Genomic DNA, 27,208 nt, shown 5'->3' on the forward strand with positions numbered 1-27,208 from the left:
AAGCTGTGAGCTCGCTCGACTGGCAGAGCGAGCTAGTCAGACTCTGCATCATTCCGCCTGAAGAACCATCCGATTATTCAACTTTATTTACAGCCAAGCGGCTCATGGCTCCGCCACTCGGCGGCATTATTTACAGCCACAGGTTCAAATCTGTATGGAAGTATTCCTCCGTCTTCCCAAACAACCGATACTGCTATTTCTTCATCAGATGAGGATAAATCCAAAAAATCAGCGCTGGGCATAATGTTGTCCCAGGTAATCGAGCTTTTGGAACAGCACATAACACGTCACGTACGCCCACATAGGTCATGTGACTCGTGAAAACAGGAGCGCGCTTGAAAATTTGTAATTGTCAATAAAAATCTTTCAAAACACTATTAAATGAGAGAGGATTTAACATCACATTGTCAAGATAGACTACATATTACGTGACCTATTGAATACATTGTTAATGCAAACCTACAAATACTACCAGTCAATCGCGATTGATGTATTGAGCACCCCAGCCTTAACAGTTGCTGTGGCAAGCTTTCTTCTTCAGAATTTTTAGGAAGTACATCCTTTACTAAGACTTTTGATGGATGCAGTAGATCTTGGTCTCCCATGTTAGGTTCTGAGAAACTGCAATTCCCAGGAACCTGAAAGTCTCGATGGTTGACATGGGGCAGTTGGACAGCATGAGGGGCTGTTGTGGTGAAGGATGATCTCTGAAGTCCTTGATCATCTCTACTGTCTTGACCATGTTCAACTCAATGTTTTGTTGGCAACACCAAAGCTCGAGTCGCTCCACTTCCTGTCATTAGGCAGACTTGTCACAGTCTTTGATCGGGCCAATGACAACAGCCCCATCTGCTGTATCCTGCCCGTCAAGAAGCTGTAAATGATAGATGGCAGGCAAGACATTGAGCTGGACAAGCTTGGAAGAGAGGAGTTTGAGGATGGTGATAAACACAGGACCTTGAACTAGCCCATGAACACAACCCTTGTGTATGTCCCTGCATTGTTGAGTTCTTTCAGGACAAAGTCCAGTGCCATGTTGACTGGATCATCCTCAGACCTCTTTGCTTGATAGGCAAACTGCAGGGGGTCTATGCTTACCTTCCAGCACAATGACAGGTGTCGGCAAGTCATTATGTCGTTCACACTCACTGTGTCATATCGAAACTAAAATTATGACACTACAGCAAACAAAATGGCAGAACTGGCAAATAATAAAACAAATAAAAATGACTAAAGAAATACTGGACAAAAACATGCACTTTAAGCGTTATTTATATCTTTAGCATATTGGGAGTGCAAAGCATGCTGAGAATGCAAATATTTTCTGTTTGCTTTGGTGTGATAATTTTAGTTTCGATTGACAGAGTGAGTGTGAACAACATGTTGACTAATGACTTGCCTACACATGTCTTTGTGTGGCAAATCTAAGCTTGTTCTTTTGCATCCAAAAAAACAAAAGTGGAATTGCTCTTTACTGCCTCGTGATTGCCACCATGCGGTAGCATCCATACACGCAGGCTAACAGATACGTTAGCTTGCATGCATATTGTCTATGTAACCAATGTATTTGGTTGCACTTTATTGAAGTAGATACACAACAATCTTTACAGATTTTGGAAATACGTATTAAAAGGCGCCCTGTCCATTTTGGAGTAAATTCAAGACGTTTAAGTGCACCTTATTGGTCATGAAAATATGGTAAGCCTATCTGCTGCATCCTCCTTTCAAACACCAACTGCCACCATATCATCCTTACTCAAGCTATCAACCTTCTCTCTGGTCTTCCTCTAGCTCTCTTGCCCGACAGTTCCATTCTCATCATCCTTCCACCAAGATACGTACTCTTTCTCCTCTGGAGATGTCTAAACCATCAAACTTTGCTCTCTAACTTAGACTCCAAAACAGAGCAGAGACTCTTCTTTCACAAAACACACAAAACATTCTTTGACTCGTTCCATTCTGCTTGGACACTTTTCTTCACTTTCTCATCCCACTCCACTATTAATTTGGACTGTTGACGCCAGTTATTGAACATCCTTCACTAACAATTCAGAATCAGAATCAGCTTTATTGACCAAAAACACACAAGGAATTTTTCTCCGGCAGTCGGTGCTACCCTGGTGCGACATTCAGAACAAATAACAAGGAACAACAGCAACAAGAACAAAGAACAAGAGACATTTCTGTTTATAGGACTTATTCCTCATGAGTCATGCAAGATGTACGATGACAGGAAAAGCTCAGGAGTTGGTTGACATAATGATTAGGAGAAAGGTTGATATTCTGTGCATCCAAGAGAGCAGGTGGAAAGGTAGTAAGGCTAGAAGTTTAGGAACAGGGTTTAAATTATTCTACCATGGAGTAGATGGGAAGAGAAATGGAGTAGGGGTTATTTTAAAGGAAGAGCTGGCTAAGAATGTCTTGGAGGTGAAAAGAGTATCAGATTGAGTGATGAGACTAAAATTTGAAATTGAGGGTGTAATGTATAATGTGGTTAGCGGCTATGCCCCACAGGTAGGATGTGACCTAGAGTTGAAAGAGAAATTCTGGAAGGAACTAGATGAAATAGTTCTGAGCATCCCAGACAGGGAGAGAGTTGTGATTGGTGCAGATTGTAATGGACATATTAGTAAAGGAAACAGGGGCGATGAAGAAGTGATGGGTAAGTACGGCATCCAGGAAAGGAACTTTGAGGGACAGATGGTGGTGGACTTTGCAAAAAGGATGGAGATGGCTGTAGTGAACACTTATTTCCAGAAGAGGGAGGAACATATAGTGACCTACAAGAGCAGAGGTAGAAGCACGCAGGTGGATTATATTTTGTGCAGACGATGTAATCTGAAGGAGGTTACTGACTATAAAGTAGTGGTAGGGGAGAGTGTAGCTCGACATCATAGGATGGTAGTGTGTAGGATGACTCTGGTGGTGGGTAGGAAGATTAAGAAGACAAAGGTAGAGCAGAGAACCATGTGGTGGAAGCTGAGAAAGGAAGAATGTTGTGCGGCCTTTCGGAAAGAGGTGAGACAGGCTCTCGATGGACAGCAGAAGCTCCCGGAAGACTGGACTACGACAGCCAAGGTAATCAGAAAGACAGGCAGGAGAGTATTTGGTGTGTATTTTGGTAGGAAAAAGGGGAGAAGGAGACTTGGTGGTGGAACACCAAAATACAGGGAGTCATACAAGTAAAGACATTAGCGAAGAAGAAGTGGGATACTGAGAGGACTGAGGAGAGGCGAAAGAAGTACCTCGATATGCGACGTAGGGCAAAGGTAGAGGTGGCAAAGGCTAAACAAGAGGCATATGAAGACATGAACACCAGGTTGGACACGAAAGAAAGAAAAAAGGATCTCTACAGGTTGGCCAGACAGAGGGATAGAGATGGGAAGGATGTGCAGCAGGTAAGGGTGATTAAGGATAGAGATGGAAATGTGTTGACTGGTGCCAGTAGTGTGCTAAATAGATGGAAAGAATACTTTGAGAAGTTGATGAATGAAGAAAATGAGAGAGAAGGAAGAGTTGAAGAGGCAAGTGTGAAGGACCAGGAAGTGGCAATGATTACTAAGGGCGAAGTCAGAAAGGCACTACAAAGGATGAAAAATGGAAAGGCAGTTGGTCCTGATGACATACCAGTAGAGGTATGGAAGCAAGTTGGAGAGATGGCTGTGGAGTTTTTGACCAACTTATTCAACAGAATACTAGCGAGCGAAAAGATGCCTGAAGAATGGAGGAAAAGTGTTCTAGTTCCCATTTTTAAGAACAAAGGGGATGTTCAGAGCTGTGGGAACTATAGAGGAATAAAGTTGATGAGCCACACAATGAAGTTATGGGAAAGAGTAGTGGAGGCTGGACTCAGGACAGATGTAAGTATTATGCCTAGAAAGAGTACCACAGATGCATTATTTGCCTTGAGGATGCTAGTGGAAAAGTACAGAGAAGGTCAGAAGGAGCTACATTGTGTCTTTGTGGATATAGAGAAAGCCTATGACAGAGTACCAAGAGAGGAACTGTGGTACTGCATGCGTAAGTCTGGTGTGGCAGAAAAGTATGTTAAAATAGTACAGGACATGCATGATGGCAGCAGAACAATGGTGAGGTGTGCCTTAGGTGTGACAGAGCAATTTAAGGTGGAGGTGGGACTGCATCAGGGATCAGCTCTGAGCCCCTTCCTGTTTGCTGTGGTTAGGATAGAATGGATAGGCTGACAGATGAGGTTAGACTGGAATCCCCTTGGACCATGAAGTTCACAGATGATATTGTGATATGCAGTGAAAGCAGGGAGCATGCAGAGGAACAATTAGAAAGATGGAGACATGCACTGGAAAGGAGAGGAATGAAGATTAGCCGAAGTAAAACAGAATATATGTGCGTGAATGAGAAAAGTGGAGGGGGAAGAGTGAGGCTACAGGGAGAAGAGATGGCGAGGGTTGACAACTTCAAATATTTAGGGTCAACAATCCAGAGCAATGGTGAGTGTGGTAAGGAAGTGAAGAAACGGGTCCAAGCAGTTTGGAACAGCTGGCGAAAGGTGTCTGGTGTGTTATGTGACAGAAGAGTCTCTGCCAGGATGAAGGGCAAAGTTTACAAAACACTGGTGAGGCCGGCCATGATGTATGGATTAGAGACGGTGGGACTGAAGAAACAACAGGAAGCAGAACTGGAGGTGGCAGAAATGAAGATGTTGAGGTTGTCGCTCGGAGTGAGCAGGTTGGATAGGATTAGAAATGAGCTCATTAGAGGGACAGCCAAAGTTGGATGTTTTGCTGACAAGGTTCGAGAGAGCAGACTTCGATGGTCTGGACATGTTCAGAGGCGAGAGAGTGAGTATATTGGTGGTAGGGTGCTGAGCATGGAGCTGCCAGGCAAAAGGGTGAGAGGAAGACCAAAGAGAAGGTTTATGGATGTGGTGAAGGAAGACATGAGGGCAGTTGGGGTTAGAGAGGAAGATGCAGGAGATAGGCTAAGATGGCAAAAGATGACACGCTGTGGCGACCCATCACGGGACAAGCCGAAAGGAAAAGAAGAAGAAGTCATGCAAGATGTAAAATTTTCTGAAATTTCGAACAGGTAAGAGATAAATTTGTTAATGTCCCGCATTGTGTTAAGCTTGGACAGAATGCTTGTACAGAGTGCTGTTACCCGTTCACCGTTCCTGTGATAGACCAGTGCAATGTCAATTGTGGAAAGGGAGCAGTTTAAAGTGACGAATCGTGCGGTCTACAAAATATATATTTTATATCTCCATCCCAGCTGTCAAGGGTTAGGGTAACCCAGAGGAAACCCACGCAGGTATGGTGAGAACATGCAAGCTCCACACAGGTGGGTCCGAGATTGAACCCGGGACCTCAGAACTATGAAGCCAACGCTTTACCAGTTTAGCCATTTGGACCAGCAGGATGTGATTGAGTGTCCCAACATGGCACAAGGCAGAAAAATAGTAGGGTCGTTGATCAAGAATTTAATGACTTAATTGCCAGAGGGGAAAAAACTATTCGAATGCCTGGTACTTTTGATTTTCATTGATCTGTAGCACTTTCCCGATGGAAGGAGCTGGAAGAGCTGTGACCAGGGTGTGGAAGATCCGAAAGTATCCTGCCTGCTCTGGACGTAATTTGCATTGCGTGCAAGTCCTCAATAGTGGGTAGAACGGTGCTGTCTTCCTGTAGCCTCACTGTTCCTCTTCCATCTCTCTTTATGCACATATATTCCGTCTTAATTGAGCTAATTTTCATTCCTCTCCTTTCCAGCACATGCCCTCACCTTTCTAATTGTTCAGCCACCACCTGCTCCCTGCTTTCATTGGAGAAAACAATGTCATGTGTGAGCATTTTGGTCCATGGGGATTCCAGTCTAACATCATCTGTCAGCCTATCCATCACCACTGCATACAGAAAGAGTTTTACGGCTAATCCTAACCCACCTCCACCTTCCAATCCTCTGTCACACTTACAGCACACACCGCTTTTCTACTCACCTCTTACATTTCCTATACTATTCGAACATACTTATCTGCCACTCCAGGTTTCCACATCGGGAACCACAGTTCCTGTCTGGGTACTGTCATTGGCTTTCTCTAGAGCTTCAAAGGCATAATGTAGCTCCCTCTGACCTTCGCCGTACTTCTGCATCATCACCCTTGAGGCAAATAATGCATCTGTGGAACTCTTTCTCGGTATGAAAGCATACTGTTTCTCGCAAATACTCATGTCTGTCCTGAGTCTAGCCTCCACAAATCTTTCCCATTACTTCATTGTTTAGCTCATCAAATTTATTCCTCTATATTTCCCTCTGCTCTGCACATTACCTCTGTTCTTAAAAATGGGTATAACTTTTCCTCTTCAGTTCTTTAGGCATCTTATGTCCTGCTAGAATTCTGTTGAGCAAGCTCGTCAAAACTCTACAGCTAGCTCTCCGAGATGCTTCCAAACCTACACAGGAATGTCATCAGGACCAACTGCCTTTCTGCTTTTATCTTCTTCAGTGTCTTTATAAATTCCCCCTTACTAATTATTGCTAATTCCTGGTCCATCGTACGTGCCTCTTTCTTCTACTCTTTCTTCTCTCTCATTTTCCTCATTCATGAACTCAAAGTATTTTTTCCCTCCCTGCAGCACACTACTCTCACCAGCCAACAACAGTCAACGCATTTTAATCTCTAGATTTAATCACCATAATCTGCTGCACAGCCTTCACATCACTATCCCTCTGTCTGGGGAACCTAGATAGATCTTTTTACCTCTTCTTTGGGTGCCCGACCTGGCATACAGTACATGTTGTCGTATGTCTCTTGCTGCTAACCTCTTTCCTTGTATAATTTCCTGTTGTGTGAGGTTCCACATCCAAGTCCACTTCCCTCCTATACTGCCAGTAGATACAGCAAGTACTGTCCTGCCTGTCTGTCTCATCATCTTGGCTGCAATGTTCCAATCTTCTGGAAGCTCTTCCTGTCCACCGAGAGCTTATCTCACTTCTTCTCAAAAAGTCACACAACAGGCTTCCTTTCTCATCTCCCCCCACATGGTTCTCTGCTCTGTCTTTGTCTTATTACTCTTCCTCCCCACCACCAGAGTCATTTTATACAACACCAACCTATGCTGTCCAGCAACTCTCCTGTAACACTACCATACACTCAGTAACTTCCTTCTGCGCAAGACGCACAGTGAAGAAAATAAGTATTTGAACACCCTGCTATATTGCAAGTTCTCCCATTGAGAAATCATGAAGGGGTCTGAAATTGTCATCATAGGTGCATGTCCACTGTGAGAGAGATAATCTTAAATGAAAAATCGAGAAATCACAATGTATGATTTTTTTTAACAATTTATTTGTGTGATACAGCTGCAAATAAGTAGTTGAACACCTGAGCAAACCAATGTTAATATTTGGTACAGTAGTCTTTGTTTGCAAGTACACATCTTCCCCCACCATCGGAGCCATTTCACCACCAGGTGGTGATTAGTTGATAGCTCTGAACCCTCTCTTCACCCGAGTTTCCAAGACATCCGGTCGTAAATCTGATCCACAAAGTCGATCAGTGAACTGCAACCTAGGGTACCAAGTGCACATGTGGACACCCTTATGCCGGAACATGGTGTTCGTTTTTGATAATTCATGATGAGCACAGAAGTCCAGTCACAGAACACCACTTGGGTTCTGATTGGGGGGGGGCGTTTTTCCCAATCACGCCCTTCCAGGTCTCATTGTCATTGCCCACGCGGGCATTGTACTCCACCAGCAGAATGATGCAGTCCCCAGAAGGAGCGCTCTCCAGTATTCCCTCTAAGGACTCCAAAAAGCAAACCAACATGGTCATCAGGCAGCCGTGGATTGGTCGATGTCGAGGCATAGTCGTCAGACGGCCGAGGAGAACCTAATAACTTGGTGCTCGTTTGTGTCCCTATTCTTCTAATTTTTTTTGTCATATAGTCCGCTAAATTCAAATCAACATTAGTTTCATATTGTTTCTTAAACTGAGGAAGTGTATAAGTTCTTCTAAACAATGTTTAATGGGGCATTAGCCCAGCAGTAGTCGTAATGTTGATTTAAATAAATCTAAACATTGTCCGTAGTCTGTTCGTTTCCTCCTTCTTCTTCTTCTTTTCCTTTCGGCTTGTCCCGTTAGGTTAGGGGTCGCCACAAGGTGTCAGCTTAGATGAACGCATATTTTGTTTGGCACAGTTTTACGCTGGATGCCCTTCCTGATGCCACCCCTCTGCATTTAGCCGGGGAGAGAACCTTACATCACCCGGTATTCCCAGGTGGTCTCCCATCCAAGTACTAACCGGGGCAAAACCCGCTTAGTTTCCGAGATCTGACGAGTTCGGGCGTTCTCAGGGTAGCGTGGCAACCCGTAAGCAGTCTGTTCATTTCCTCCATACACTTTTTATTTTGTCTGCAGATGATAAGCGCAATGATGTCTTAAATCAATATGAAATATTTTCCCTATTTTGTCAACATTTTTCTTTTATTTACAAAATCCATTCCATTGTCATTGTAAATTGTTTATTGAATGCCATAGCGTGGTATGTATTTACATAATGATTTTGCTGAAGTTAGATCATCAAGGGTTTGTCAAAAATAACTTGATCTATTTAGAGAATGCATCTATGATGACCAAACAGTTTTACTCTTTTTTTCCCCGTTTCTTTCAAATAATTAATTCAATTCATTTGATTTGAAAGGGATACGTTGGTGCTGGCAACCTTCCACTTTTGGGTCAGAAGTTACTTTCTGGGTTATGTTTAGCGCAGATCAAACATGCGTTATAATTTTTTTTATATAATTTGTATCATGTTTATTTATCTACTCTTCATATCCCTCCTGTTTGAGACATGTAAAAAACAAGTATTGTCATACTTCTGTTCTTTCAAGATTGCGGAAAGTTGTAAACTGTGCCAAATGCATATTAACTTTGTGTAAATCTGAATTAGCTTTATTTAGCTGAGTGTGTAAAAAAAACACCCAAAAAATGTATCTCCGGGAGACGGTGCTGCCATGGTACAACATACAGAACAAACAACAACAAAGCAGCATGTACAGTTCCCGTAATAGACCGGTGCAATGACAGTTGTGCAAAGGGAACTGGTTAGAGTGATGAATTGTGCGATAGTCTACAAAAATAAATTACCCATACTGTTATTGATTGGACCAGCAGAATGTGACAAGAATGGCACAAGGCAGATTATAGTACATTTGATGATTAAGAATGTAATGACTTAATTGCCAGAGGGAAAAAATCTGTTCGGATGCCTGGTAGTTTTGACTTGTATTGATCTGTAGCGCTTTCCCGGCGGAAGGAGCTGGATGAGCTGGTGGCCAGGATGTGGAGGATCCAAATGAATCCTGCCTGCTCTGGACCTACAGTTGAGAAAATAAGTATTTGAACACCCTGCTATATTGCAAGTTCTCCCACTTAGAAATCATGGAGGGGTCTGAAATTTTTATCCTAGGTGCATGTCCACTGTGAGAGAGATCATCTAAAAAGAAAACTCCAGAAATCACAATGGAGAATTTTTTAAAGATTTATGTGATACAGCTGCAAATAACTATTTGAACACCTGTCTATCAGCTAGAATTCTGACCCTCAAAGACCTGTTAGTCCGCCTTTAAAAGTCCACCGCCAATCCATGTATTATCCGGAATGAGATGCACCTGTGTGAGGTCGTTCGCTGTATAAAGCCACTTGTCCACCCCATACAATCAGTGAGACTCAAACTTGTAACATGGCCAAGACCAAAGGGCTGTCCAAAAACACTATAGACAAAATTGTACAACTGGAAATGGTTACGGCGAAATTGCCAACCAGCTTGGTGAAAAAAAGGTCCACTGTTGGAGCAATCATTAGAAAATGGAAGAAGCTAAACATGACGGTCAATCTCAATCGGAGTGGAGCCCCATGCAAGATATCCCGTTGTGGGGTCTCAATGATCCTTAGAAAGGCGAGGAATCAGCCCAGGACTACACAACAGGACTTGATAAATTGACCTGAAAAGAGCTGGGACCACCATTTCAAAGGTGACTGTTGGTAATATACTAAGATGTCATGGTTTGAAATCATGCATGGCATTGAAGGTTTCCCTGCTTAAACATTAAAAGTTTGCCAATAACCATTTGGACGATATAGTATAAAAGTGTAAAAGTGCAGGTGTCGGACGTTGTTAACCTGCTCCACGACCAATCCGGTATGGAATTCTTTGGATGAACACTCATATGTATTTATTTATTCATTTATTTTATTTAAGGTGGATGATCTTCCTGAAGCAGACCTCTGCATTCATCTGGGTTTGGACTGGCCTAAAACACCCGTAGGGCTGCATTGAATCCATCTATCCATTTTCCATACCGCTTATTTTCACTAGGGTCCCGGGCAGGCTGTAGCCCAGTCGTCAGGAATCTTTGGCTCGCGAGCCCTCATAACGACATACTGTACATGTGATTTCTGTTGTGCACGCAACACAAATGACGTAGAGACAGTATGTCCTAGTGGGGTTGCCGTAGTTTTCTGTGGCAGTCAATGTGTGCAGGCGCACAAGGGTCAAACGCAGATCGTGTCAGAAGAACTAATTATGGAAATGCTTTTGACAAAGGTTGCGCAAAGAAAAAAAGCAGAGGAATACCAAAGTTTTCAACAAGAATGGAAAGCCTTTGTGGAGAGAGAAAGGGTTCTGCTGTGTATCTAAATTCACAGGGAGTATGCCAAACCATTCGGATTTGATGTGGCCAATAAACATTTTGACAACTTCCCATAAAGACAAGATAATCAAACGAACAAAAGATATGCCTTTGTTAGCAAGAACTGTTCACCATCGGACCACCGTGATGGCAAATCAAATTGAATTACGTTCAAATTTAATGGATGGAAGTCTAAATGCCTGCATGAAGTCATCTAACAATTTATGAAACAGACTATAAAGCCATCAGCAAAACCATGCAGCACTAGAAGTTGCATTAACGGAAAGAAGTACTTTTGTCATTTATCTTAGTGGTAGTGATAACCTCCTCCTCTGTCTCCTTGTCAGAACTCACTCTGCACCTCTTATGCTGCTGCATCTGTCACCCCTTTAATTGCCCCGTCGTCAGATGGTGTCGATATCTGCCCTGCGACTGACTAGCGACAAGTTCAGGGTGTAGTTTGCCTTTCGCCCGAAGCTTGCTGGGATAGGCTCCAGCTTTCTCGCAACCCTTGTGAGGATAAGTGGCTTGAGTAATGACATGACAAAACTTTAAGAGCAGACAAGGCGGGCGAGTGTGTGGTGGAGCAGCAGCTTTTAGGGTGTTCGGTGTGTGCTGCCAAAGGATTGAATAAAACCCAACTAAAATCCAGTTGTGACTCCTTTTCCTCAATGTCGTTTACCAAGGGGATTCCAATATGGTTGATTTAGAATGGTGATAACTCTTTGCCAAGTCGCTCACTTGTACACCCTGCTCATGTTTTTAGATGATTTCACGCTTTAATTCCATCGACATCATCTTCTTCTTCTTACCGCTTTCCTTAGCAATTGCTTTCTTGGGGTGTATGGGTGAAAATTCACATGTACTATATGCAAAATTGGCGGCACGGTGGTTCAGCTGGAAGGCGTTGGCCTCACAGTCCTGAGGTTTAATCCCGGACCTGCCTGTGTGGAGTTTGCATGTTCTCCCCATGCCTGCGTGGGTCCAGTTTCCTCCCACATCCCAAAAACACACAACATTAATTGGACACACTAAATTGCTCTTAGGTGTGATTGTGAGTGCGACTGTTCGTCTCGATGTGCCCTGTGATCGGCTGGCAACCAGTTCATGGTGTACACCGCCTCCTGCCCGTTGACAGCTGGAATAGGTTCCAGCACTCCCCTCAACCCTTGTGAGGATAAGCGGCCAAGAAAATGGATGGATGGATAATTGCAAAATTACAAAGTGCGAGCACAACTGCACAGAGATGCTACCGAGCCAAAATGCACAAATGGAAAGATTGACTGAAGCTGGAAAAACTGAGCAGAACCTGTGCATTTCAGCATCTTAACAACCGGCAGTCATTTGTACGACAAATAGTAGCTCGCAAGACAAAGTAAATAATTGTGCCAGCAGCGAGTCGTATCTCGAAAAACTTGTATGTCAAGGGACCACTGTATTTAATTTTTTGTTGCTCAAAATATGTTACAGCTACTGATGTAACACATGGTGCCGTTATTTATTGACCTTTATACAACATATCAAAGAAGAGTTTCTGACAGAAACCAAAATTTTGTTCCATGAGCCATAAACTATATGAAAAATTAACGTCACTCACAGAGATGACAGTTTACTATTGTGTGTCAAGATGAAGGTGATGTCTTAACATTCATGACGTGCATTTAGGTTCAGGTAATTCAGGTAAAATAAATATTAAATAGACAGTTCTGCCCCTGCAGCTAAAATAAAGATAAAATAAAAGTATTCAAAAATTACTTCCCAAGTGGAAAACTGTTAATAATAATTGTCATGTCATGGTAGTTGCCTAATGTCATCATTCAGTGGGAAAAGTTACATTTATTTATCAACGTGAAACCAATAAAGGTGGCATGTATCAATGTTTTTCCACAACAGGAGATCCTTTCTGCCTGCTGGTCTTTTGAAATAGACGACAGGCCAACCTTCACCCAGCTGGCTGGTATGTTGGACAGGCTACCGAAACTGAATCGCCGGCTTTCCCACCCTGGACACTTCTAGAAGTCTCCAGAGTATGTATTGTAGAACATGGGACTCCAAGCCACAACCAACAGCTTCACTCCCAGTGATACAGTACGGAAAAAGGGATTATGAAACACAAGGAAAAGTAACTTTTTTGTAAAGAAAAAAGTGTGGTCAGCCACAGGGAACAATACAGGAAGTGAGTTTTTACTGCTGAATTTAGAACTTAGAGAAGGGAGATGTAATTTCATGGTGTGGTACAATTTTCACTTCATTTTCATTTGGTGATGTCCTACTTCTAAATAGTGACTGATCCACTTTCTCCTGTATGCTCCTGTTGCACCTGAATACCATGATCATGATTTAGTATACTGATATTTCTCTTCATTCTGTATGTTCTGTTTATTGTTGGTCTTAAAGTATACATGATTCATGTTTTTTTCTTCTTCTGAGTAGACCATAGAATCATCATCATCGTCATCCTTTCTGACAATTAACCCGGTCGTAATAGATACAATACTGTTACAATGCCCTTATCAAGAGCTGCATAACATATTTAATATGATAATGATTAATGTGATTGATTGTGGTATTATTATTATTATTGTTATTATTATTATTTATATCATCATAAAATGACACCCAGAAAATATGAGGCATTGCAACACTGTAGTAGGAGCAATAGTAGTACTTCATGGTAGTCGTAGTTAAATTAAAAAAAACACCAACCATTGGTACATATAAAGGCCCCAAAAATAAATGCGTCATTTCAAACATATGCTGGGTAATTTCTGCAGACGTTCAAATAAAAAACTGTAGTGAATGTAGAAGTAGAAAATATACTATGGTACACACTTAGAGGTCAATGTGCTCACAGTCTCGTGTAAAAATAAGCAGAAAGTGGTTTAAAGACTAAAATGGCAAAACAAATGTAAATTCCATTGCCTTTGAAACACTTTTGTAACATTTAGGTACACACAAATTAGTAACATGAACAATGTATTCTTCCAGAAATACAATTCAATTTAACATTACGGGCATACAATACTGTCTTTTTTTTAATGTGCAGCGTGGCAACTCATTTATTTTGCTTTTCAAGATTCCCTTGAAAGATTTTCAATACAGTTATATCAATTATCAAAGATATATACAGCAGTACAGAGTGTAGATTGCTTTCCTAATACATGATAGTATAGTATGTATCATTAAAGGAGGAATTAAAAGTGTGATGGTGAAATAAATATTACACTGTCTGCCATTCAAAATCTAATCTTTTACAGTATGTGTTAAGATGGTCAGTAGTTCCTACTTCAACCTTTGATTGCTTCTTCTTTTTACTTCACTTCTGTTAACTGGAAATTCATGATTAATCTCACCACTGGACACTCCAACCCCACCTTCCATTGAAACACTTCAAAACTCAGAGGCTCTGTATTGCTTTGTCGGACAGATACAGTAATATTAAATTTGATGGTTTACATATACATAATGCATATGTACAAATGTATATACAGAAAAGTTAAGCTTTTGTTTAACCATTTATTATTCCAATTTGATTTTTAAAATACCTTAAAGAGTAAATACTCTATTATGTAAAACTGATGTTTTTTTTTTTAAATTATCATCATCATTGTATTTTATTAACCATATCCCACAGCTATATGGGGGGTACATGACCAATCCGGAGTGAGGATAGATATATGTGGTCAGTGGACATACATTATTTATGCTCAGTAAATATCACCAGATCATACTGTATTTAATAAGGGTACCCACTCACATTGTCTGCTGCCACAGCAGCTGAGAGCAGTGACGATGCAGAGTTCCTTGTGATTATGCATCTTCCTCTTGCACACCGAGATGTCTCCATGTAAAACTGGGAGTGCTCCAAAGAGAGAGAGTGCTGTAAAAAAGTATTTGGCCCCCTCCTGATTTCCTTTTTTTTTGTTGCATATCTCTCACACACAAAGGTTTCAAATAATCACACCAATTTTAATATCACTCAGAGATGACCCAAGAATATACAAAATGCAGTTTTCAAATGACAATTCAATTTAATAAGGCACAAAAACAATCCAAACATTTCTGACTCTCTGTGAAAAAGCAATTTTCCCCTACACCTAATCACGGCTTGTGCCACCCTTGGCAGCAACAACTGAAATCAAGCATTTGTGATAATTGGTGGTGAGTCTTTGACATCGCTCTGAAGGAATTTTGTCCCATTCTTTTTTTTCACAAGTGTTTCAACTCCGCAATATTGGAGGGTTTTCTTGCATTAAATGCCTGTTGACGGTCACAACACAGCATCTCGATTGGATTTACATTCAGACTTTGACTTGGCCACTCACAAACCTTGATTTAGTTGTTTTAGGATTTTTTTGTTAGCCATTCAGAGGTGGACTTGCTGGCGTGGTTCGGATCATTGTCCTGCTGTATGATCCAAGAGCGCTTAAGTTTGAGGGCAAGAACTGATGGCCCCGACGTTCTCCTTCTGAGTTCACTTCAGAATTCATTGTTCCGTCGCACTCTTGGAGTAATTTTAGTTGGTCGTCCATTCCTGGGAAGGTTTCACACTCTCCCCAGTTTTCTCTATTTGGGGATAATGACTCTAACAGTGGTTTGTTGGAGTCCCTTGGAAATTACTTTGTAACATTTTCCATGGATTTCAATCACATTTTACTCATTTCTTCTTGAATTTCTTTGTATCGTGGGATGATGCATTGGATCTGAGATCTTGTAGCCTACTTTACGTTCTCTGGCAGATTTTATTTAAGTGATTTCTTGATTAAAGAAGTATGGTGGTAGTCTGGTTTGGGTGTGGCTTGTGAAACTGAACTCACCTTTCCCAAATTTGTGATTCGTCACAGTGACTTTGGGATTTAACAAGGGGGAGTGTCAATTACTTTTTTACACAGGGTCAGAAAGGTTAGAATTTTTTGGTTTTGCCTTAATAAATTGAATTCTCATTCGAAAACTACATTATGTATTTCTTTGTGTTGTCACTAAGTGGAATTAAAATTGGCTTGATGATTTATACCTCTGTGTTTGTGTGATAGATCTGCAAAAAAAAAGAAATCAGGACAGGGGCGAATACTTTTTCACGGCACTGTAAAGGGAATAAGAGGAGCTGCTTTGACTGGACATGATTGAAGATGACTCTTCACGTACACAGTGGTGCGGACAGCCATCTTTTAAATACTTAAAGGTCTAGTGTCATCCCTATGAACATTGTAAAATAGATGTTGAAATGTGAAATATATATGCACGATTATTCACTTAAATTTCTATACGCAAAAATAATTATGAGCAGAGAGCGCATCATTCATACTCAAAGTTGTGTATGTCTCATTTGACATCCAAGTGGTCACCATATTTGCTGCATTTACCGTCCGTGACGTCACCCCGGACATTCGCCATTGAAAACATGCTGTGGCCCCTACTGTAGGACATGCCCCGTCAGACACGGAAGCTCTTTTCGAAGAAAACATCTCACAACCGAGTGAAGTGTCCGGGGCAATATTACACTATTGTTTCGAGCCAGATGACATGCGGATCACGGCCAAACCACTTCCCTGCCCTATCCACCTCCGCTAGGGTGAATCTGGTCCCCCTTGATTTTGAAAACTTGAGTCTTTTGAACTGAACTTTTTTTCTAGCGTGAGGCTTGATATTAAAAGTAAAATGATGAAATTCGGATGAAATATTTCAATTTTTAGGGGTTCCTCATCGCGATGGAAATCTCAACATTGCATTAGTCAAATTCACACATTAAAGCCTACATTTCTACTCGCATCAGTGGACTGCAAGCAATAAAATATCCATGATTTCATTAAAAAATAGCCAAAAGGAAAGATTAAAATGTATTCGTAAAATATTAATTCGAATGAACATCCATCATTCAAAACATACATCCTGAAATGTACTTACAGAATGCTGCAATAGTAAAATGTTACATTTTTCTCAGTTTGTCTACAGTCTACAAATGCAAATACCAATTTTCAATTTCGGTTTTCATTTTGTTCCGTTGGTTTGGTACAGCTTTCCTGTCATTTTCCACAACATGCAAAATATTTTGGTAGTTTTTTTCCGTTTTAGCAGATTTTAGAAATTCGGCAGCTAGTTTTACACCTCTCTCGGCGCTGTCGTTAATCACCCTCAGGTTTCGGACGACAGATTGATGTTTTCGGTAGTTTTCCATTAACTGCCATTGTTCAGGATCTTCATGAAGAAAATCAGTGTCTATATCAAGTAATTGAAAGAATTTCCATGAATCGCATGAACACAAATCTTTCAACTTTGTATGTTCAGGGTCAAAACGGGGGAAAATTGGTTTCCCGTAACCAGTCCCGTGCCGACTCTCGTCATGTGGTTTCTTTGGTAATGAGATCATTGTTTCCGCTATTTCACGTTTCTCTGTCTTGTTGAGACTGTCACTGAAGAGACTGAGCGGAATCATTTCTGGCACCAAGTACCAGTAGTGATTCATGAACCCCTTCAAAACGGCTTTAGCTAACTGGATCAATATTCACAAATTTTGTCAGATTTTTAGCCAATTGTAAATAATTGATCGACGCTTGCGACATAATTGGACACATGAACCACCACGGCACATAAATGTGCGTCACAAAAGTCACAAATCTTGCAACTTTATCCATGACAGACTTTGATAAGTCAATCATTCAAATCGGACACAGAATTTCTTAAAAGAATCCTTTTGATCGCATACAAAAGTTTCGCCATCCAACGAGCTTTGTGTGTCGCACCGGGTTTCTGAAAGTTGGATGTATTCTCCTCTCCTAGGTAAACTAAAACCAAGTCTAGCAATTCTCGGTAGTCCCCTTGTGGTAATAAGTTCACAGCAGCCGAGTTGGGGTCACCAGTGCCCGTCTTGATGGTTGTCAGAAGTTCAATTACATGATGTCGCTGCTCCAGCATAAAAGGATCCGAACTGCTGTCTCTCGTCAGCTCAGCAGTCAAATCCAGTTCGGAGTACCTGTCCCTGAATTTCATAAACACTGACACGTCTTTGCTTTTCGATACTTCCACACCCAGAGTATCCCAAGCCTTTGTGAGTAAGATTTCACCCACATGTCTTCGACAGGCGCACCACAACAGAGCTTTCCCAAGGTTTTCCTGGATGCAAATGCAGCAAGCTGTGAGATGTCTCATATTAGCACGGGTGGTATCAAATACCATAGCTGAAATATTGCCACTACAGTTCCATGTCTCCGCTAGATCGAGCGTAGCTTTAGAAAGAAGATCTCCAGCTCTTTCTGAAGACTTTACGGGAAGGGCAGGAACACCGAGCAATTTGATCCCTCCCACACCCAAAATCAACACGGGAAAACGATCATCCTTTACGTATTTATCAGTTAACGTTTCCATTAGTTTGCCATCCCAGTGAATTGCTGCTGGTCGGGAGGAACCCAGTCCGTCTGAATTCTCTCAGCAATGTTGGCGGCCGCGTCCTTCCGGTACTGGTAGGACTGCTCAAGTTTACTGCAGACGTAGTGCCATCACATGAGCTGATGAGAGATTCTACGGTTGCCGCTAGCGCAGTAGGAGAAATATTGTTCCTCGTTGCCGTTGAAACTAATTTCGGTGATTTCAGGACATCAAATGGGACGTGTATATCTGAGCCAGTCTTCCACAGTCTTCTATGGGGAAGTCTAGTCAATGTTGATGGAGCGAATTCGTCTGAATCATCTGTTTCGGATGACTCGTCCGGGTCTTCGACCAGTTCCTTATTCAATTCTGTCTCAAGCTGTCATTGACGTTCTCTCTCAATGCCCATGGTGTTTTGTTTGATATGCTCCGCGCCTTTCTTCTCGGATGTGGCCAAGCTTGAATCAATGCCTCCCATCACGTTTGTCCTGGTCTCCATCATGTTTTTCAGGAACAGGCGGTCTTCTTTATTCGAAATACGATCGAAGACATCACGTGGCCAGAATGAAAACGTCTCCTCCAACCCGGATTTGAAATCTTCGATGCATTTAAGCGGTCTTCCTGACAATTGTCGATCTTTCGGAATTTTAATCAGCTCTTGCATATCAGTGTATAACGATTCAACCTTCTCCAACATCTTGTTTTCCGCAACTGTTGGTATCCTTGCTTTCTGGTAATAAATCACGACTTCCTGAACGACACAATTTGCGGCTTCCCTGATAGGTTTGGCGACGTCTTGTCTTTGGAATTCCTCTTTTGCAGCAATGAATGACAGAAGAATCTGTTTTCTGGAAGGAAGTTTGGCTCCTTTGATGGCTTTATCATCCGCGGTTGGGACGGTCCCAAGCAAAAAATACCGTGGGTCTTTCTGTTTCGCAGCAGCCATGTTGACAGTTCAATGACTTCGCGTTAACTGAGAGGTAAACACCAACTAGGGCTGAGAGGTCAACCTGCTCAAGGATTTCATGAGTGCTTCTGAACGTTCCGGTGAATGTCCTGACGTTCTGGACGCCGCTCGACGATAGGTTAGAATTTTTTTTCCGGAAAATGGCCGCATTGCTGATTGACTATTCTTTACCAAAATCCGAGTAATTTCGAAAACTTTGATCTCCGTGAGGAACCCCTAAACACGATTCGATTTCGTTCAAATTTGAAACGCAGCTATTACATGATGAACCTCACCTCCAGAGAAAAGTTTGTTGATTTTAAAAGATGTCGGGGGACCAGATTCACGCTAACCTCCGCGCAGCGGTGATAAACGCCCACTTCCGCGGTGGACATGAGCCACCGTGGTGATGAGCCACCCCGGCCGACAAGGCTGGCGGCAGGTTCCTGCCCCATACGTCACTTCCTGCTTCTCCTCGAAAACAAATCCCTCGAGAGGATTTTTATGGCGGGAGTTACAAAAAGCTGTACACGTCAAAGTCATGTTTTATGGTGAAAAAAAGGCATGGATCCATGTTGGCTTCCATTTTTTCATTAATAAAATACATGTCATGCATTTCATGACAGTGCTTTAAATACACCATCTTGCACTTGTCTTTGCCGACACCCATTCTAGAACATTTCCATGCAGCTTTACGTCACCTGCCGTACCATTTTTCCATGCAGCTTTACGTCACCTGCCGTAAAAACAGAAACGTGATTTTTAAAGTTGTCATGGCTACTTTTCAAGTTAACAGTTTTGTCATTGTCATGTGAGTTCAGGTCAACAACCGTGGTTAGGATCCTGGTTAACAGAGTAGACAAAAGAAATCAACAATTGACGAGAGCATGTCATGGGGTACCAACGGAGTCCCATGGAACTGCCAGTTGTCAGACATCACTGATGTTATATGTTCACTCTATGTTAACCATGATCCTCAAGTCAATTGTTGACTTTAAATCTCATTGGGATGACTTTATATCTCATTGTGATGTTATGAAGTCATGCCCTGTAGCTTTAAATGTCATCATGACAACTTTAAATCATGTGTCAACTTTTTGTCTCACAATAGGTGACTTAAAACAGTCATACTTACCAGTAGTATTGATTTGTGGCCAGATTTGGACATGAGAGTTTTCCAAAAAACAGTGATGATTTGTTGTTGCTAGTTGCTTTTGTCGTTTTTTTTTTCTTTTTTCACAAAAGGGGTCAGAATACTTGATTATTATAGCTTGTTTCCGCAAGGCCAAAAGTAGAGGATGAAAAGTGTGCTTTATTTTTTCATCCTTGGGAAACTTTCATGAATACATGACAGGAATTATTTGGAAACTTGGGAAAAGTTTGAATTGGGGTTGAAAAAAAACATCTACTTCAAAGTATGTCTAGATGCTCTATGTTTAATTTTTTAGTTCTGGGGAAGAGATTTACAGAGATTTGTTAAAATGTCATGGCCTTTTGTAACAACAAATGAATTCATTGAAGTTGACCTCTGGAGTCAGACGTTTTTTGTCACCCTATCAAAAAAAAGACAGTGTGCAATTAAATGTTAATTTTCCACAAGTAGACTGCTTCAAGATCTGCATATACACAGTGTCTCATAATGTAGATTCAAAGGCTGAAATTTTATGTGTTGTGACTAATGTCAAATTAAGGCAGAATCTGAAAAAATGTCATCATATTTTTTGTTTTATCTTTGACACTAATTGGACTTGTGGTAGTACTGCACTAAAACACTGACACACAGACATCTCATGTGGTCCTGAAGTTCACATGGTCGTCAGCAAAATCTGACTGTAGTATTTTTTAAAAATGTTATTGTCAAATATTACCTTTCACAACAACTAAAAAAAAATGTCCTGAGATTGGGCATTCGTTCACAATTTGGTGTTATGATTATTTTTTAAATACGTATAATAAAAAAAAGATATCCTGTTAAATACGGTCCAAAACTAGTTTCCATCTTTGAAAGTGCATTTGTTTGAACTTTTGTAGAAATTGGTCAACTGTAGGTCATCTCTATTTCATCCATCCATCCATCCATCCATCCATCCATCCATCCATTCTCTTCACCGCTTATCCTCACCAGGGTCGCGGGGAGTGCTGGAGCCTATCCCAGCTGTCAACAGGCAGGAGGTGGGGTCCACCCTCAATTGGTTGCCAGCCAATCGTAGGGTACATAGAGACAAACACAGCCACACTCACAATCACACCGAGGGGCAATTTAGAATGTCCAATTATTGTTGCATGTTTTTGGAATGTGGGAGGAAACCGGAGTGCCTGGGGAGCAGCCGCAGGCCATGAGAGGGGAGCCAGAATACCGAGCAGTCATCCAACCCCGGGGGCCCGCCCTCAGGAGCAACGCCATGCAACCAAGTGAAACTTCTTCTTTTCCTTTCAGCTGGTCCTGTTAGGGGTCGCCACAGCGTGTCATCTTTTTTCAGCTAAGCCTATTACGTGCATCTTCTTCTTTAACACCCACTGTCCACATGTCCTCTCTCACAACATCTATCAACGTTTTCTTTGGTCTTCCTCTCGCTCTTTTGGCTGCCAGCTCCATACATCCTCATCCTTCTACCAATATACTCACTCTCTCATCTCTGAACATGTCCAAACCATCTATGTCTGCTCTCTCTAACCTTGTCTCTAAAACATCCAACTTTGGCTGTCCCTCTAATGATCTTATTTCTAATCCTATCCAACCTGTTTACTCCAGGGAGAACCTCAGCATCTTAATTTCTGCTACCTCAAGTTCTGTTTCCTGTTGTTTCTTCAGTGCCACCGTCTCTCATCCATACATCACCACTGTTTTTTAGACTTTGCCCTTCATCCTAGCGGAGACTCTTCTGTCACATAGAACACCAGACACCTTCCGCCAACTGTTCCACCCCGCTTGGACCAGTTTCTTCACTTCTTTACCATACTCCCCATTGCTCTCTATTGTTGACCCCAAGTATTTGAAGTCATCTGCCACACCAGACTTACGCATGCAGTACCACAGTTCCTCTCTTGGTACTCTGTCATAGGCTTTCTCTAGGTCTACAAAGACACAATGTAGCTCCTTCTGACCGTCTCTGTATTTTTCCACGAGCATCATCAAGGCAAATAATCTGTGGTACTCTTTTTCTACCAACCTGTAGAGATTCTTTTCTCCCTCTTTCGTATCCAACATGGTGGACATGTTGTCATATGCCTCTTGTTTTGCTTTCGCCACCTGTACTTTTGCCCTACGTCGCATCTCAATTAATTTCTTGCGCCTCGCCTCCGTCCTCTCCATGTCCCACTTCTTCTTCGCTAATCTCTTTCCTTGGATGACTTCTTGTATTTTGGGGTTCCACCACCAAGTCTCCTTCTCCCCTTTCCTACCAGAAGGCACCCCAATTACTCTCCTGCCTGCCTCTCTGAGTACCTTGGCAGTGGTATTCCAGTCTTCCGGGAGATCTTCCTGTCCATCTAAAGCCTGTCTCACCTCTTTCCGAAAGGCCTCATGGCATTCTTCCTTCCTAACTTCCACCACCTGATTCTCTGCGCCACCTTTGGATTCTCAATATTCCTACCCGCTACCAGAGTCATCCTACACACCACCATCCTATGCTGTCGAGCTACACTCTCTCCCACCACAACCTTACAATCAGTAACCTCCGTGAGATTACATTGTCTGCACAATATATAATCCACCTGGATGCTCCTACCTCCGCTCTAGTAGGTCACTCTATGTTCCTGTCTCTTCTGGAAATAAGTGTTCACCACTGCCAATTCCATCCTTTTTGCGAAGTCCACCACCATCTGACCCTCAAAGTTAATTTGCTGAATACCGTACTTACCCATCACTTCTTCATGACCCCTCTTTCAACATGTCCATTAAAATCTGCACCAATCACAACATGATGCTCAGGACCACTTTGTCTAGTTCCTTCCAAAATTTCTCTTTCAACTCAAGGTCGCATCCTACTTGTGGGGCATAGCCACTAATCATGTTATACAAAATACCCTGAATTTCAAATTTCAGCTTCATCACTCGATCTGATACTCTTTTCACCTTCAAGACATTCTTCGCCAGCTCTTCCTTTAAAATAACCCTTACTCCATTTCTCTTCCTATCTACTCCATGGTAAAAGAATTTAAACCCTGCTCCTAAGCTTCTAGGCTTACTCCCTTTCGACTTGCTCTCTTGGATGCGCAATACATCAACCTTTCTTCTAATCATCATGTCAACTAACTCCTGAGCTTTTCCTGTCATCGTCCCAACATTCAAAGGGTGTAGTTAGCCCAAGCCACGACCTATCAGTTATGGAAGTCTTTTGATGAACACTCATATGTTTGGCACAGTTGTATGCCGGATGCGCTTTCTGCATTTATCCGGGCTTGGGACCAGCCGACAGGTAGCACAATAATGTGCTGCCCAATGGGGTGCAAATAGACAAAAAAAGCAATCAAATAAACACAGTCAGTGCATAAGGTACACAAATCACATACTACCTTTGTGAAAATATGAATATAATCGATAAAACAATTCAAAGGATATGTGGATGTAAGGGATTAGGTAAAGTTGTTAGAGCGCTAGGCTAAAGTTGGGCCGAGCAGCAAGTATGGCTCGCATTTGGGTACTAACATAAGACTTGTTGAATTTCCTATAAGTCCTTACGTCCCTTGTTGTACTCATCGTTTAAGTTGTACATGTTATGAAGTTAAACACGTTCACTGCTTCTTCAACAGCACTGTTTGATCACAAACGCTAATCGTTGTTAGCCAGCTAAGCTAAGGTGGGGTGGGCCTATAGGCACGTTTAAATTGGTATAAATAAGTACTCACGGTCCTCGTTGTAAACGAAACATAGGTTTTGCAGGTCGTGTCGGTACTCACTCTTGAATGTTTACCTCCTCAGCAAATATTTGATTACAAACGTTGCTTGATTTTCCAGAGCTAGGCTAGGCTAGCCCACGCAGCTTCAACACGAACGCAAACTGCTCAAAATTGGGAATTAAACTAAAATTAAACAGATGATGATTTTAGTCCACTGAAATCGTCACCAGGGGCGTCCCACGTTAAGTGCTCACAACATTCGGTCCAAATTCAGGAGGATTTAGTTATTGAAAGGTCTCGCAGTTCGGAGCCTCTTCGAATTGTTGTCACCAGTTCGGAAACTGGAAGCCAACTCACAACTGTGACTCAAGTGAATTACTTCATATCAAAACATCCATCCATTTTTATTGCTACTTATCCTCATGAGGGTCGCGGGGAGTGCTGGAGCCTATCCCAGCTGTCACCAGGCAGGAGGCGGGGTAAACCCTGAACTGGTTGCCAGGGAATCGCAGGGCACATCGAGACAAACAGCCGCACTCACAATCACACCGAGGGGAAGTTTTAGAGTGTTCAATTAATGTTGCATCTTTTTGGAAGGTGGGAGGAAACCGGAGTGCCCGGAGGAAACGCACGCAGGCACGGGAAGAACATGCAAACCCTACACAGGGAGGGCTGGGATTGAACCCGGGTCCTCAGAACTGTGAGGCCAACACTTCACCAGCTGAGCCAAGATTCAAACTTGTAACATGGCCAAGACCAAAGAGCTGTCCAAAGACATCAGAGACAAAATTTTACAACTCCACATGGCTGGAAAGAATGCAGCCCTTTGGGGGCACAAACCAGTGCAATCTGTAGGCCGGTCCCAAGCCCGGATAAATGCAGAGGGTTGCGTCAGGAAGGGCATCCGGCGTAAAAACTGTGCCAAACAAATATGAGCGTTCATCTAAAGAATCCCATACCGGATCGGTCGTGGCCCGGGTTAACAACGCCCGCCCCCGGCACTGCTAACCTGCAGGGCGTCGGTGGAAATTCAGCTACTGTGGGTCGAAGACAAAGAAGAGGAGGAAACCGGATCCAGCGTCAGAAGAAAAAGAGGAATGCACAGAGCCTACAACTGAGTGTAGGGACTTTGAATGTTGGGACTATGACAGGAAAAGCACAGGAGTTGGTTGACATGATGATTAGGAGAAAGGTTGATATTCTGTGCATCCAAGAGAGCAGGTGGAAAGGTAGTAAGGCTAGAAGTTTGGGAGCAGGGTTTAAATTATTCTACCACGGAGTAGATGGGAAGAGAAATGGAGTAGGGGTTATTTTAAAGGAAGAGCTGGCTAAGAATGTCTTGTCAGATCGAGTAATGAGACTAAAATTTGAAATTGAGGGTGTTATGTATAATGTGGTTAGCGGCTATGCACCACAGGTAGGATGTGACCTCGAGTTGAAAGAGAAATTCTGGAAGGAACTAGATGAAGTAGTTCTGAGCATCCCAGACAGCGAGAGAGTTGTGATTGGTGCAGATTGTAATGGACATATTGGTAAAGGAAACAGGAGCGATGAAGAAGTGATGGGTAAGTACGGCATCCAGGAAAGGAACTTTGAAGGGCAGATGGTGGTGGACTTTGCAAAAAGGATAGAGATGGCTGTAGTGAACACTTATTTCCAGAAGAGGGAGGAACATATAGTGACCTACAAGAGCGGAGGTAGAACCACGCAGGTAGATTATATTTTGTGCAGACGATGTAATCTGAAGGAGGTTACTGACTGTAAAGTAGTGGTAGGGGAGAGTGTAGCTCGACAGCATAGGATGGTAGTATGTAGGATGATTCTGGTGGTGGGTAGGAAGATTAAGAAGACAAAGGTAGAGCAGAGAACCATGTGGTGGAAGCTGAGAAAGGAAGAATGTTGTGCCGCCTTCCGGAAAGAGGTGAGACAGGCTCTCGATGGACAACCGAAGCTCCCGGAAGACTGGACGACGACAGCCAAGGTGATCAGAGAGACAGGCAGGAGAGTACTTGGTGTGTCTTCTGGTAGGAAAGGGGAGAAGGAGACTTGGTGGTGGAACCCCAAAATACAGGGAGTCATACAAGGAAAGAGATTAGCGAAGAAGAAGTGGGATACTGAGAGGACTGAGGAGAGGCGAAAGGAGTACATCGAGATGCGACGTAGGGCAAAGGTAGAAGTGGCAAAGGCTAAACAAGAGGCATATGAAGACATGTACACCAGGTTGGACACGAAAGAAGGAGAAAAGGATCTCTACAGGTTGGCCAGACAGAGGGATAGAGATGGGAAGGATGTGCAGCAGGTCAGGGTGATTAAGGATAGAGATGGAAATGTGTTGACTGGTGCCGGGAGTGTACTAAATAGATGGAAAGAATACTTTGAGAGGTTGATGAATGAAGAAAATGAGAGAAAAGGAAGAGTTGAAGAGGCAAGAGTGAAGGACCAGGAAGTGGAAATGATTACTAAGGGGGAAGTCAGAAAGGCACTACAAAGGATGAAAAATGGAAAGGCAGTTGGTCCTGATGACATACCGGTAGAGGTATGGAAGCAATTTGGAGAGATGGCTGGGGAGTTTTTGACCAACTTATTCAACAGAATACTAGCGGGCGAAAAGATGCCTGAAGAATGGAGGAAAAGTGTTCTAGTTCCCATTTTTAAGAACAAAGGGGATGTTCAGAGCTGTGGGAACTATAGAGGAATAAAGTTGATGAGCCACACAATGAAGTTATGGGAAAGAGTCGTGGAGGCTAGACTCAGGACAGAAGTAAGTATCTGCGAGCAACAGTATGGTTTCATGCCTAGAAAGAGTACCACAGATGCATTATTTGCCTTGAGGATGCTCGTGGAAAAGTACAGAGAAGGTCAGAAGGAGCTACATTGTGTCTTTGTGGATCTAGAGAAAGCCTATGACAGAGTACCAAGAGAGGAACTGTGGTACTGCATGCGTAAGTCTGGTGTGGCAGAGAAGTATGTTAAAATAGTACAGGACATGTATGATGGCAGCAGAACAATGGTGAGGTGTGCCTTAGGTGTGACAGAGGAATTTAAGGTGGAGGTGGGACTGCATCAGGGATCAGCTCTGAGCCCCTTCCTGTTTGCAGTGGTAATGGATAGGCTGACAGATGAGGTTAGACTGGAATCCCCTTGGACCATGATGTTCGCAGATGATATTGTCATATGCAGTGAAAGCAGGGAGCATGCAGAGGAACAATTGGAAAGATGGAGACATGCACTGGAAAGGAGAGGAATGAAGATTAGCCGAAGTAAAACAGAATATATGTGCGTGAATGAGAAAAGTAGAGGGGAAGAGTGAGGCTACAGGGAGAAGAGATAGCGAGGGTGGACGACTTCAAATACTTGGGGTCAACAATACAGAGCAATGGAGAGTGTGGTCAG

At 42.5% G+C, this 27,208-nt stretch overlaps 1 protein-coding gene and 1 long non-coding RNA gene across 5 annotated transcripts in view; one reads left to right on the forward strand and one right to left on the reverse strand.

Moving 5' to 3' along the window:
- Positions 1-13,078, forward strand: part of LOC133505125 (kinase suppressor of Ras 1-like) — a 72,240-nt gene extending 59,162 nt beyond the window's left edge. Inside the window, exon 18 of one of the 4 annotated variants that reach the window (XM_061828085.1) lies at positions 12,562-13,078. In XM_061828085.1, the coding sequence (XP_061684069.1) occupies positions 12,562-12,684 (123 nt within the window). In that variant the 3' untranslated portion in view covers positions 12,685-13,078. The other 3 variants (XM_061828086.1, XM_061828087.1, XM_061828088.1) reach the window with 3 other exon arrangements.
- LOC133505128 (uncharacterized) overlaps positions 9,232-27,208 on the reverse strand; it is a 28,560-nt gene continuing 10,583 nt past the window's right edge. Inside the window, exon 3 of the long non-coding RNA XR_009796153.1 lies at positions 9,232-9,354. This is a non-coding gene — a long non-coding RNA (uncharacterized LOC133505128). The remainder of the gene's footprint in view (positions 9,355-27,208) is intronic.

The sequence above is a fragment of the Syngnathoides biaculeatus genome, chromosome 8 (assembly GCF_019802595.1).
Source record: "Syngnathoides biaculeatus isolate LvHL_M chromosome 8, ASM1980259v1, whole genome shotgun sequence".
Taxonomy (NCBI): domain Eukaryota; kingdom Metazoa; phylum Chordata; class Actinopteri; order Syngnathiformes; family Syngnathidae; genus Syngnathoides; species Syngnathoides biaculeatus.